This window comes from Dunckerocampus dactyliophorus, chromosome 8, assembly GCF_027744805.1.
Source record: "Dunckerocampus dactyliophorus isolate RoL2022-P2 chromosome 8, RoL_Ddac_1.1, whole genome shotgun sequence".
In the NCBI taxonomy this organism is placed as follows: domain Eukaryota; kingdom Metazoa; phylum Chordata; class Actinopteri; order Syngnathiformes; family Syngnathidae; genus Dunckerocampus; species Dunckerocampus dactyliophorus.
This window is the reverse complement of record NC_072826.1, coordinates 9202978-9217722: the sequence shown is the minus strand read 5'-3', so window position 1 is coordinate 9217722 and position 14745 is coordinate 9202978. Positions and strand designations below refer to the sequence as shown.

The window sequence follows — 14745 nt, the reverse complement described above, 5'->3', positions numbered from 1 at the left end:
TGCCTCCTATGGATATAGCCGTAGAAATATAACCAAAAACTATATTATAAATGTGTAGTTTTCCCATCACTTCGGACCAGTGTAATGTTTTGGCTTTTCTTTGAACATGCAGTTTTGATCACTGGAGGGTCAATGCAGGTTTAGTCTAACAGCAATCCTTGGCAGTAAGTCCAGGAGTTCTGTTTGACTCTAGAACCTTATTAATTGAGCTGCTTTACAGTGACTGTTGGATTGATAGCATTGAAAGGACACACATTCCCTTTATGATACTGTCATTGTAAGTCAACGGAAGTATTATTACCTTGCAGGAAACCCAACGGTTTTTATCCTGAGACACTAAATAGGCAGACTGTACAAATCACATAGCAGATCTGTTATTTAAATTATTATATAATATATAAATAAATTATAGCTATTTCACAGCAGTAATTTGAATGTTAAGTCGACACAAAAGCTCATCGCTTTGCTAAACCCTCTTGACAGTTTAAAGGTTCTGTTCTTGTGCATGCTTTGAAGTATTTTCCAAAGCAGACAGTTATGAAAATGAAAATGTCATAATTATTTTCTTTGTCTTTCAAGGTGATACTTGTGGTTGTTATGTGTGGTTGAGGTTCTTACACATGCGTTCTTACACCAAATCAGTAAGTCTGAAATATATTCTTGTGTTCGCCATCATTTCGCTGTTATTCAAAGGGGTCGTAGTGTATAAACATGAATAATAATTGGTTTGTTATAAAGGCACGGTGGCCTAGTGGTTAGCATGTTGGCCACACAGTCAGGAGATCGGGAAGATCTGGGTTCGTATCTCCGTGTGTGTGGAGTTTGCATGTTCACTCCGTTTGGGCGTGGGTTTCGTCACACATTCCAAAAACATGCATGTTAGGTTAATTGGCGCCTCTAAATTGTCCATAGTTATGAATGTGAGTGTGAATGATTGTCTATATGTGCTCTGTGATTGGCTGGCAACCAGGGTGTACCCCGCCAGCTGGGATAGGCTCCAGCATACCCGCGACACTAGTGAGGATAATCGGCATAGAAAACAGATGGATGGTTTGTTATAAACAGCATGATCACGACCCTGTTACGTTGTTCACCAGTGTAAATGACAAGAATGTTGTGGGTGTAACTTTATTACTGTTTCTGAATAATTGGGCACTTATATACTGTAGTTGGAGAATTCAGATGAAGCGGTATAAGGAAATTATGGATCTATAGTGATGTCATGCTTCTTTTTTCCTCTTTTCATGAGCATTTTGGAGTTCCAACAATACTTTAACTTTGGTTTTAGAATAAATTTTGCTTGCTGTTACTCACTGCAAACTCGAGTGTGCTCATACTGGGCTCCACTCAATGAGAGACGGTTTCAGCAGCCACTTTTCTCAGAATGTATTTTTTTTTTGGTTGTTTCTTTAACTTTTTCCCTTTATGATGGACAATCTTAGTAATAACCTTTTCCAAGATCCTTATTTGAACGATTCTCACATGCGAGAACAGCGCATGTATGTGGCATTTCCACTTTGACTTCACTTGACATCTACCTACGAATACACTTGTTTGACGCCCCCATCTGCTTGAGCCCGTAATGACTGCAACCGAATGTGACGTCACGTGCAACCCAGCAATTCTGTAAGTCACTCTGCATTTGTCAAAAAATCTGCCAATGGAACCAGCATACTGCTTATCTGCTGTTTTCTGACACTGTCTTGATTTGAGCATCACTAGACTTTATCTATCACACTTTTTCTTTCTGTCACTTGAATTTCACCCAATTCACTATCTACAGCAGCCCGGCCATCCTTATGTCACTCAACAGTTCTTTTATGTTTTGTGAGTCCTGCATACACACACACACACACACACACACACACATATATATGCAAACAGGCCTTGAACCTGCTCTCTGCTATCACCCCCATCCCTCACCGTCAGTGCCAGTCTGGGTCATTGTCATGCATATGGGACCTTATACTGTATGTGTGTGTGGTGTGCTTAAGGATGCAGGGTAAAGGCTCTCTTATCGGGAGGTTGTGATTGGCATTTAGTGTCTTCAGTGTGACATTAGACGGACTACCACACCTTATACAGTATGCATATTATTGTGTGCATTATTGTGAAAGTGTATACTATGTTTTTGTGCACTTGCATATTTGGCCTTGTGATACCATAAGCAAACATTTCCATTGACATAAAGATTAGTCAGCTAGCGGAGCCCAAGGACACTACAAGGGAAAACAAGTGGCTGTAAAAGTTCAAATTTGGCAACCCTATTTTATCAGTATGCTGATTTTAATACAGACTTAAGTATAGTACACATCATGTTTTGTCTTCCATTGCAGTCTTAATATAAAAATACTAGTAAATAAATTGCTAAATTGTTTTGATATTTTTTACCAATCACCAAATAACTTAAATTGAATGGTAAGCCAACAGAGTTTATGTTGTTCTCAACAGTACAAGATAATGGAAACACAAAACAGTATTCAAATATAGCAACGTGTTTATTGGTTCCTCTCAGCAAACACAATTTCAAATTTCAAATTGCCTTTGCTACACATAAAGCATACTTTGAGAGAGCCTGAATGTTCTTGGGACATTTTTGTACCTGTTTTAGTTTCTACTGAAAACAGACACGGACCAGACATTCACACATATATTGCAGAAATTATATATTACATTGAGAAATTGTTTCTGCAGCAAAGCAATTTTCATCGAAAGTGAAAGACTACAAGGCATTTCCTCTCCTCATCTATTCTCTTGCAACTTCTAACAAAAGCCCCTATTGTCAAAGTCACATTGAAGAATAAATGTTTCTCAGACCACCACTTACTGCAAGTGTCATCACCCTCCTCCACAACACTCAACGAGGCTCGACTGCCCACCATTTGCGGCAGGCAAATGCTGTTGCTGTGCCTTTTAAAAATCATCCATTGGGGCCTACAGCATGTGAGAGACACTTGCCATTTTATTCCACACACTTAACCCACTTAAACCCATCAGTCTCCTGGAGGAAGCATTTGTCCGCCCCTGTGTGTGAGTGTGTTCTGGCCACAGAGAAGCTCCATTAAGTACCACTCTGGTTTTACAATAATTACAGAATATATTGCTGCAACAAGTGAGTGGAACAGGTGGAATTCTACATGAATATATAGTGTTATTTCTAAAGGTAGAAGCCTACGCACTGTTCAAATTATGAATCTACATTTGAGTGTGGTGACGTCCTTGGCGGCAGTTGCGTTTACACTGCAACGTTGCAAGAATGACCCTCCTGTATATGTAAAACACTGTTTTCATTTCATACCAGTAGTTGGTAGTGTAGCTCTGTAATCATACACTAGAGCAGCCCTTTATATATATATGTATATATATAGTATATATATATATATATATGTATATATATATATGACAAATTCAGATTCTGACAAATTCAGGCAAACCCCAATGTTAGCTACAACCATAACAAGAAAATCTGAAACTTTAAAGGATGTACAGTTGCAGCTTGTCTTTCAAAGAGACACTTATTAAATTGTTACTATTTATTTTATTTTCAGAGAAACCGGTGTAGTTTTGTTTAACTTAAAAATAAGCCTCTTGTGTTTGTTTCATTGTTTGTACAGTCAAACAAACCTTTTATTATTTATGTGAAATTTGGTCCAGTTTTCTTTTATATGCAATTTAGGTGCCAAGATGATTGTGTTGTATTGAAACAATAGGGTGATGTGCAGGGTTTCATTACACTTGATATTCATATAAGCTTGTCTATTTGATGCAGTTTAAGGCAAAATGAGGTTCGGACCTTACACTAGAGCAATGATGCAAAAGGAATCATGCGGGCAAATTGTTCAGGGTACGTGGAAATATTTAATTTCCAAGATAGTAAATATTCTCAGTCATTTTATATTAAACCAGCCAATGAAATGGCACGTGTGCACTACAACTAGTTTCCCAAGGGAAACAATAACCTGTGGCATGGTGTTACATTTTACTTTTGGAGAATTATCAACATGTATGAGTGAGGGGGTACTCATGGTATGACAAAAAGGCTCCGGGGGTACACAAGACAAAAAACGTTGCACGAGAGAATACCTCTATTTGACCACTTTGTCTGCCTCGCATCAGTTGCCTTTATTGTGAACACTGTTACTATTGAATATTCAATTGGAAATCAAAACTTTTTTTAGAGCAGTCACTTACCAATACAATTGTGGAATGGTTTACATTACATAATTTTCTTTGCAAATTTTCCCAATTTTGTTTGTTTGATTTCAAAACCATTTCCACATTTGTTTTTTTCTCTTGAAACCGACAACAATGAATATATTCATTTTTTCTTGTGTTGAAAGTGGCAATATTCAATAGAGGTGTTTTTTGGGAAACGAACAGCGGCTTAAAGGCATTCACTTTATTATTGTTTGTTTTTTCTGTAGTCAATATTGCTCCCTTAGATCATGTCATCACTGTTGAAAGTGCTTACTTGAAGTTGCCAGGGCCAAATACCTCAAGGATTTTTATTAAGAAACCATACAATGTTGCATGCAAGCATGCCTAAGCAGCTACCGTGTTAATGATAGTGATGTTGATAATCACTAATCCAATCCGACCTGTGCGAGTAAATGAACAACTTCACCTGCTGAGTCACATTTCACCAATAAAGCGTGTAGAGGAAGAATTGAAGAATGACGCATAGCAGTTCAAAGCTGGCAGGAGGGAATTGATCACACAATACATGGAAGTGGAAAGTATCAGCAGGGATGAGATGTTTAGCTGGGAGTATTGTATAGATTTCAACCAGCGTGTTGTTGAGGATGGGGGCGCACACGGAGGAGAGAACAGCTAATCTTTATGTGGCCTGTGCCTTCACAGGATGGTCGCCTTGGAGATGATGGATGACAAAGCAAGGTGGAATGGAACCCAGAGAGATAGAGACAGAAATGTCTGAGCTAGTCTGTGCATGAATGCATGTGTATACTGATATTCACACATGCTTGCATATTTCACTATTCTACTGTACGTGTCACCAAGCACAGTAATGTCACAGGCAAGTGATGACTTCAGTGATGACACCAACCATAGTCATGACTAAGGCAAAAATATTTATAGTTCATGTTCATTGGCAGTAATTTATCAGCAGTGTCATTCATACACAAGCTCAGGTAATGACTACTTTTAAGTGGACTACAGTCAGAAGAAAAAAAACAGGTTAGGTTTCAACTAGGGTTGTGAATGATAAACTGATGCAACCGGATATCCGGTTTGACAGGCGAGAGATACGGCTGCGTCGGGAGCAGCCTCCTGGATCGATGAGAATCAGCCATAAATCCTTAGATTAATCGATTGTAGAGACATGCACTGGGTGTCGCGAGACAAGAAATCGGTTGACAGTACGTCTCTTAAACAATGCGAGAGCCTGGGCTGCTGGCAAAATGATTGTAGCTTACCTTGGCTGAATACAAGAGTGGATGTACTGTAAATAGTAGCAGCGCGCCAGAACTTGCACTAGTTAGTCATCGCAAAAGATTTTCAACACATCAACAAAACAAAAATCTAAAGGTTGGAGCATGTTTGGATTTTACAAGAAGGACGTAAAACCTGACGAAAGCCACGCCATTTGTAAAGTGCAGTGCAGCGCTGAAGTCCACTGGTAGCGAGGTCAACAGAGATGAATATTTGAGCCGTTTTTCTAGGGCTGCTGCTTACCTTTTTTGGTTTGTAACTTGTTTATTTAAAACACTATGCTCAGGCTGAAATGGTGCACGCTTACTGTTGTTATGACATTTTGAGTATGGGATTGTTTACTTTTCCGAGTTAACACAGTATATGTCATTGTTTGGGAAGCTTTGCACTGCAGTCGTCCCTTGCTACATCGCGGTTCGAACATCACTCCCTCACACTTATCTTGTTTTTTTAAACATTAATTAATGAATAAACGATTGCTGTTTCGTGTTTGACTCCGGCGTAATATTAGTCAAAAAATGCATATGTAAGCAAATTGTAGATATTTTTTGACCAAATTAAGCATTTTAAAGAATAAAATGGCTAAAGGCACTAAAATACAAATACAGTATAAGCCATTAAGAGCACAATTTGTGTAGTATTCTACATTGGCCACTAGGTGTCAGTAATTGTTTGGTGAGACCACCACCGAAGCACCAGACTTAAACAACCTGCTTTTATTGCAGGTTTAAATTATCCCACAACAGGCACAATATTAATAACATAATAATAATCCATCCATCCATCTTCCACCGCTTATCCAAGGTCGGGTCGCGTGGGCAGCAGCCTAAGCAGGGAAGCCCAGACTTCCCTTCGGGGAAGCATCCTGACCAGATGCGAAAGCCACCTAATCTGGCTCCTCTCAATGCGGAGGAGCAGCGATGCTATTCCGAGTTTCTCCCGGATGACAGTGCTTTTCACCTTATCTCTAAGGGAGAGCCCAGCCACCCTATGGAGAAAACTCATTCTGGACACTTGCACCCCTAATCTTGTCCTTTTGGTCACTACCCAAAGCTCATGACCATAAGTGAGGGTAAGAACATAGATTGACCCGTAAATTGAGAACTTTGCCTTTCGGCTCAGCTCCCTCTTCACCACAATGGGCCGATGCAGAGTCCACATCAGTGCAGACGCCACACCAATCCGCCTGTCGATCTTGCATTCCATCCTTCCCTCACTCGTGACAAGACCCCAAAGCATGATCTCATCCTCGACCCAGATATGGCACTCTCACCCTTTTCCGGGTGAGAATCATAGACTTGGAGGTGCAGATTCTCATGCCAGCTACTTCACACTCTGCTACGAACCGATCCGGTGAGAGCTGAAGATCACGGCCCGATGAAGCCAGCAGGATCACATCATCTGCAAAAAGCAGAGACCCAATCCTGAAGCCACCAATCTCCTCAATGCCCTGGCTGCACCTAGAAATTCTGTCCATAAAAGTAATGACCAGATTCAGTGACAACGGGGAGCCCTGGTGTCCAACCCTCACTGGAATCGAGTCCGACTTACTCTCAGCAATGTGGAACAAATCCACTCAAATGCCTTCTCCAAGTCCACAAAACACATGTTGACTGGTAGGATGACTGGTAGGACCCTGCTGAGAGTGTAGAGTTGGTCCACAGTTCTATGAACAGGACGAAAACCACACTGAGGGGTGTGATCCCACGATAGTTGGTAATATACCATGATGATTCTGCTCCCCTACAAGGTAAACTGTCTTAAGAGGCTGATTATACTGTATCGACTGTATTGGGTAATACAAATGTAAGAGTGTTATTTCATGTCTGGATGGCTCTAATCATGTTAAAAAAACATATTTAGAAGAAACAGGTTTTCTATGCCATAACTACAAAAAACTATTTATAAAGGAATCCTACTTTGCGGAAATTCACTTCTTGTGGTCGAGTCTGGAACCAATTCACCGTGATAAACAAGGGATTTGTATTTTTTATTTTTTTATTATTGATTTGACTGAAAGCTGAAACTTCTGTTTTTTATTTGCATATTTTATATTGATCCCATAAACAACAAGATGTTCTTTCAGTCTTTATTTGATTCATATCTAAAAATAAATACATTTGACATGTTATTCTGTTGTTTGTTTATTTTTACCAGTGCCTTACAGCATGCTTGGGGATATGATGTGCTCTTGTACACATTTGAAAATACTGTAGGAATGCCACTTACATAGAATTCATAGATCATTTGTACACTGTATAAAATTATATTGTTTGTACACTGTATCGAATCGTATGGAATCGTTGTTTTTAAAATATATGTTCTTTTTAGGGCCGCACAGTGGTCTAGTGGTTAACATGTTGGCCACACAGTCACAGCCTGGAGATCGGGAAGAGGAGTTCGATTCTCCCCTGGGCATTTCTGTGTGGTGTTTGCATGTTCTCCCCGTGCGTGTGTGGGTTTTCTCCGAGTACTCCGGTTTCCTCCCACATTCCAAAAACATGCATGTTAGGTTAATTGGAGACTCTCAATTGTCCATAGGTATGGATGTGAGTGTGAATGGTTGTTTGTCTATATGTGCCCTGCGATTGGCTGGCGACCAGTCCAGGGTGTACCCCACCTGTCGCCCGAAGTCAGCTGGGATAGGCTCCAGCATACCCCCGCCACCCTAATGAGGAGAAGCGGTATAGAAAATGGATGGATGGATGTTCTTTTTATTGTATTGTAAAAAAAAACAAGTTAGTCCCGTGCATGTAACCTACTCACTGAACAGGAGAGTGACTGGCTAGTTGACCCACGAGATGGGAGAGTAACAAGTGACCTTGTGTGTTTGTGTTTTTAAAAAGGCATCCATAACTCCACAATTATGTCAGATTGACAGTCTTTGCCTGGCAACTGTCTCCTGGCCTCCCAAGAGAAAGGTGAACTGAGTGCCGTTTGCGCTGAGCAGAGAAGACAGTTATTGATTTTCTAGTTGTCTATTATTTTTGTTTTTCACCAAGAAAGGGCCAAGCGAGCAAGTGTTTTTTTTTTTTATCATGTTTGTGTGTGTATATGTGAGTCAGTGTCTCTTTATATGTCGTCAGTTGTGTGTTCAGGTGCGGTTGAGCTGTCTGTATGCTGCCTATTAGCTGATGACTGGGGAAGTGTGAACACAGCCTGTGTGTGCATCCTGTTGCTTTGACACTGTCTGCCGTTTGAATTAGATTTCTAGTCAACCAACGCAACAATCCACCGACGCCTCACGCTGCTCGCTAATTGGATAGAAACTAGCAGGTGGAAAAGATCCTTCTTTGCTGTGTCTATTTTGTGTGCGTGGGAGGAAAAGGTGTTCTGTTTATATCTAACAGTAGCCCAAACTTTGTATTTCAGGGAAAGATATCAAAGTAAAATTTTATGTTCACTTTTTTTCTCAAATGTGTCCGAAAGTGAACAGATAGAAATGGAATATTCCATAGTAAATCACGTAAAGCTGATGATAAAATGATGCATATCAATGTACTTATACTGTCACATGCAACTCCTTAAACGTGTCTGAAAAATAATATTCCGACTGACTGTCCTTTTTACAAATAATATAGACATTTCTTACAGTAAATTATACTAAACAATACACAAGAGCTGGTGGATTTAACATAGCTGATCTTGCACACATCCCACTTATGCTACCCTAACCATCTGGAGTCCAGGTCTTAGCATGGCCTTCTGAAGGTGTCCTTGTTTATCTGGCACATTCCAGATCCGTGATCAGATGGCGATCTAGGAAAACTAAAGGCCAAGTCAACACCTTGAACTCTTTGTCATGCACCTCAGACCATTTAAACAAGCTGCGTGGCTGCACTAATCGTGACCAGTACAACAGGAAACACCAAATGGCTTGGTTGACCTTCAACACGGCCAATTGGTGGTCCCGGTAGCCCATAATATGTAGTTATGATGAAAATAATAACCATTATTAACCTGGCAGCCTTTTGTAAATGCGTCATGAAAGAAGAAGCATTATTTTTGACAAACAAACACACTCTGTGCTGCCATGCCAAGTTAGTAATATCACATAAAATCAGGAAGGAGGGGTTTGTTTTTTTGGCGTTTTCTTTTGCCAATCACATGTTTGATTTGGCTTAGTTTTTACACCAGATGCCCTTCCTGACACAACCCTCCCATTTATCCGGGCTTGGGACTGGCACTGGACATGTCCAACGGCTGGGTGGTGGCATCCTGGCCAGAAATCCACGTGAGACAGCTGCGTACCATTACACTACTGGGGTGAAGGGTTCATCAATAAGAGATCTTAGAACTCCATTCTAAAACGAGTTGCATAAAAATTAGTATGTCGATTTTTTTTTTTAACCCTGTGGTGACCAGGGTGACCAGATGACCACTTAACCTTATTACCACAGTATGCATTTTGGTATTTTGATATCTTTTTTTAGCATATTGTCTGTAAAATTGATATCGTCATTGGCTGAATTACACATTAATCATTGCAAGCATCTGCATCAGTTTACCTTGACTTGAAAGACATAATTTATTGTCTTGTATAGTGGTAATGTAACACCATCATTCAGTGCACTATATTCACCCCTCCCTTTTGGAAGCCTAAATATGGTCAACCTACCAATGTAAAGGAATAAGAAAAGGCCTGTAAAATGACCTCACTGAACTGTCATACCACACATCAACTGACTTATCATTGCCACTGCTCTTCAATTGCTCCATTGTACAATTCAATGAGGACCGTGGCCTTGGGTTGAGCAAAGGCTTCTCGCTGTAGTGTATGTGCATCTATAGAATGTCATGTGTTCTGCCACCTTCCTTTCGCAAACTGTGTCTAAAATGAATGTTTAGTTGAATTAAAATGACCTCAAGTCCATTTCAACTAAACTTTTTTATTATTATTATAGCGTCACTGCAGTTCTTTTGGAGTGTGTTAGTATGTACATAGAAGAGCAGTGTAGTCTTAAATCCAGGGCACACCTTGAGCTAGAATATTTGGCTGCCCTCCCTGCCCGAGGTGTCGAGCATAAAAAGCTTCTCCTGTCATTAAATTATCCAAGTGTGGCTGGCGACGGTCCAAATGTGGTCCCGAGGAATCATATTGAGCTGTGGGTACTGTGGGAGGTGCTTGGGGTCAGTTTGAAATTCTGGAACGACTTCATACACTATGCATGAGGCATAATGTCCCATCAAATTGCTGCGGATGAGCGTGGCAACAGCAACACATCCTGACTCACAGGCGCATGCACACACGTTTGTGCACACCCACCCTCAAACAGAGTCGCCTTCTCACAAACACTGTTGCGAGCACGTATGCAAACATGCACTGTTCCCCTTTTATGTTTCAGAACGTGAGTGGAACAGTAAAGCTAAATCCCCTTGTCACATTTGCCGCTCATCTCCAATTCAGCGGCACAGGCTGTGATGCCCTCGGATGCACTTGGCAAGTAAGCAGCTAACCTGCCCGCCAGCATATCTGCTTGCCAGCAGAGCATCGAGGTAGTTTGCATACTAACTTGCCTACCCAGCAGCCACAAGCTAATGCTTCACTAACCTTGTCACCCTGTGTCTCCTTCTGTGATTGTATGTTTGTATGTGTATTGACACAGACGGTGCCTCGTCGTACCCTGCAGGGACCGGCTCAGCTCTCATTACCTCGGAAAGTCTAAAATTCTACACTAACTAGCGCAAACAGTTCTTAATGGTTATTGCTCACGGTGGCACATCTGAGGTCGGTTTCTGGACACTGGTTGACCACCAACTTGATGGGTTGGAGTTTCAAACAATGTGCAATTTTACCAGCCTCAATATTATTGGGATGGGACACTGGCTTGTAATAAGGACAGCCGTATTTATCACAGCATATAGCAACCATTCTTATTTGTCTCCTTAATATCTGTGGACCAACCTCGACACCTCTCGTGTTAGCACTTACTTTGCTTTTCCAGTTCGCTAACATGATGAGACAATGTTTATTTCAAGGAATCATGTTGGATTCCTTAGCTTCTGATCATGTCCTTGGAGGTTAACAAATGCACATTTACTGTTGTCGACTCGTATTTACAACAGTTTACTGAAAGTAAATTATAATTCACAAGAGTAAGGAACAAAAACAGAATGCCACTTCAGTTGATTCTAAATTGTAATATGCATAAAACAAAGATAAGGAGTGCATCTTACAAAATAACGTTTTAACACTCACTCTCTTTCACCCTACTTAGTCTGCATTATTTACCTTTGTCTGGTGCTGTCACATCACTTTGCTGCCAACGACAGATAACAAGTAAAGACAGTTAGAAGCCCTTGGGTTTTGTGGTCCATTTAGCAAACAGACTTAAATCAAATCCTTAAGAACTATTTGCCATCTACAGTCATTCACGTTTTACATAGAAGTGTGCTGCTGTAGCAATTCTGTTCAGTTCTCCAGACTTCCTTTACAGAACCGCATCGAGTTCTTGATTTGATGATTTCTTACACTGTCGTGATGTAAAGTTTTGAACTGAGCGTCTCTTCTCGCCTGTCCCTCCTTGTCTCTTGCAGAGCTCACTGACCAATCACGGATGAGAAGCCCCGAGCAAGAAAGCATGAGGAGCAGAAGTGAAGAAGAGGGAGCATGTCAAATCCATCCAATTTTTGCTCCCCTCTGTGCTTCTGTTAGCCATCCATCCATTTATTTATTTAGCCGCCACCACTGAAGAGCCTCTCCCTCATCTTCTCCACTCATCGTCCTTCTGGGTTTTTGAGTGTATTATCTTGATTTGTCTCTGGAGCATCTGATGCCTTGATTTATTGTCAAGTTGCACAGGCACACCCCTGCCATCGCGGAAATAAATCCAGGTGATCCGGTGGTGATGAGACTGCAGGTTGTGTGTCTTTGTGTTTGGCATGAGTGTCTTTGTGATGTGACTGAGTGTGTGCGATTGCTGTCTCTTGTCACAGCATGCTAATAACGACTGAAAATGGGTTCGTGTGTGTCCTTCTTCCAAAGCTACACAGGCCCAGAGGCTTGATTTTGTGTCGTGCTTGTGATTTCATTAAGAGAGGGAAACGAAGGAAATGAGGTATAAATGAAGTGGAGGACAGATGAATAGTGAAGTGAGCATGTATTAATGTGTTTATGTGTGTGTGTGTTCATTCCTCTGATTCTCATGCCGTTCTGCTTAGTGAACCCATGTCCATCCGCGTGGTCATGTGAAGGTGCGTGTGCGAATGCACACAAGCAATACAGGCTGCATATTGTCCCTGCTACTGTTACCATGGTGATGGCTTTGGTTTGCACGAGCAGCAAGGTGTAGAGGAACCTTCCAGATAACCCCTGAGGTCAGCGCATAGAGGTACAGCTCACAGCATCACAGTACTCACACACTTAACCCTTCCACCCTGTTTGAATGTGGCGATCAAACCCTTTCCCTTTCCCCCCTTATATAAATATAAATATAAATATAAATATAAATATAAATATATGGCCGCACGGTGGCTGGTTAGCATGTTGGCCACACAGTCAGGAGATCGGGAAGACCTGGGTTCTGCTTTGGCATCACTGTGTGGATTTTGCATGTTCTCCCCGTGCGTGCGTGGGTTTTCTCCGGGTACTCTGGTTTCCTCCCACATTCCAAAAACACGCATGTTAGGTTCATTGGAGACTCTAAAATTGTCCATAGGTATGAATGTGAGCGTGAATGATTGTTTGTATGTGCCCTGCGATTGGCTGGCGACCAGTCCAGGGTGTACCCCGCCTCTCGCCCGAAGTCAGCTGGGGTAGGCTCCAGCATACCAGCGACCCTGAGGATAAGCGGCATAGAAGAAGGATGGATGAAAGTCATATGTAGTCAGTAATGACACAAAACATTGATGAGACATGACATTACATAACAATACTTTAACATTGCATGTAGTCAGCCATGGTATGCCTGACCTGATACAGTGGAAAAAAAAGTTATCCTCTCATTCTGTGTGGAAGTGGTATGTTTTTGGCTTCTTACTTTCTTTCCTCACTCCGTTTGAAACCCTTTCTCTAGTTTAGAATAAATAAGTTGGATGCAATAGGGGTGTTATTTCATGTCTCTAATAATGGTATAAAACAGATTTTCTATGCTCCAACTTTGAGCATATTCCATTTATAAATATTGAATCCTACTTCACAGAAATTCACTGATCACAGTTGTTGAGTGAGTTTGCTCTCTGACGTGGTCTCTCGTCCATCGGCACCAGCACAGACGCTGCCCATTGTAAGTCTCCATTGAAGCTCACAACAAGAAAGTAAGTTTTGCCGTGGTCCAGTCAAAGCAGTCTCTTCCGGAGTGAATTATTGCCATTTTCTCTCTTTGTACATACTACATTGTAAGTAAACTACATAATCCCAGTGTTACTGAATTTTGTTCGTTTGTTGGTTCATTAAATCATATTACCTTTGTGGGAGGAGTAGCTTTCCAGCTAGCCCAGCCACAATGGCAGCAGACTGTTGCTAAAATCATATTAAATATGTCAGACCCCAATGAGCTCTCCTTGTTTCAGAGACCAGAAGCCGCCACTGCACTCCAATGGTATGGGTGGGGTACGCTTTGAAACCTTGTCTTACTTACTTTTTCTCCTTCACTTATTATTCTTCTGCTGCTTTTTCACACATCCCGCAGTACCATCGTCAACTAGTTTAGCAGAAATTAAAATGGTTGTCGAAGCTGGGACAGGTAAGCTTTTCTTGTTGATTGCAGTATGATGCAATGCATTTGGACACCAACTACAAGTGCAATAATGAACATTATGTTAGATTTACACTTCTCTTTTAGTGCCGAAAGTGAGCATTATCACATGACAGTTGTGTCTGGTGCAAATACAGTCCTAAGTGGCAGTCGTCGTGAGTTGTAGTGTAATGTACCTGGTGATGAAGGCAGTGAGACATGTTTTGACCCTCAGATCAATAGCTTAGGTCTTTTGACAAATTTTTGCTGATAAATACATCAAAAGCTACAAAAAAATGCCATTGACCGCTCGTCCAGTGATGTAATTATGAGGATGGATTCAGGCAAGTGTATATCTTCTCACTCCCATCAGTCAACTTGTGTGTGTATGTGTGACTCAGTCAACACCTCCCACTCTTAACTCCACTTCCTCACCAGGGATTAGTCGTCTCTGACCCAACGGCCATGATGCACATATTGGCTATGTTGAACCCCGTACCATATTTGAGTTTTTTCAGCCACTGACTCTCATATCTCTTCTCCCTCCTTGACATTTCTTTACAAATACCAGCCTCTATTCATTCTGTTATTGCTTTCACCCATTCAGTCCTCCACTGAT

At 41.2% G+C, this 14745-nt stretch overlaps 1 protein-coding gene across 4 annotated transcripts in view; it reads left to right on the top strand.

The window, feature by feature from the left end:
• LOC129186917 (MICOS complex subunit mic25-b-like) overlaps nucleotides 1–12305 on the top strand; it is a 55737-nt gene extending 43432 nt beyond the window's left edge. For 2 of the 4 annotated variants that reach the window (XM_054785658.1, XM_054785656.1), the window contains 2 exons: nucleotides 10797–10895; nucleotides 11989–12305. In XM_054785658.1, the coding sequence (XP_054641633.1) occupies nucleotides 10797–10895; nucleotides 11989–12012 (123 nt within the window). In that variant the 3' untranslated portion in view covers nucleotides 12013–12305. Of the gene's footprint in view, nucleotides 1–10796; nucleotides 10948–11057; nucleotides 11965–11988 lie in introns of those variants that run through there. The other 2 variants (XM_054785657.1, XM_054785659.1) reach the window with 2 other exon arrangements.
• The last annotated feature ends 2440 nt before the right edge of the window (nucleotides 12306–14745 follow it).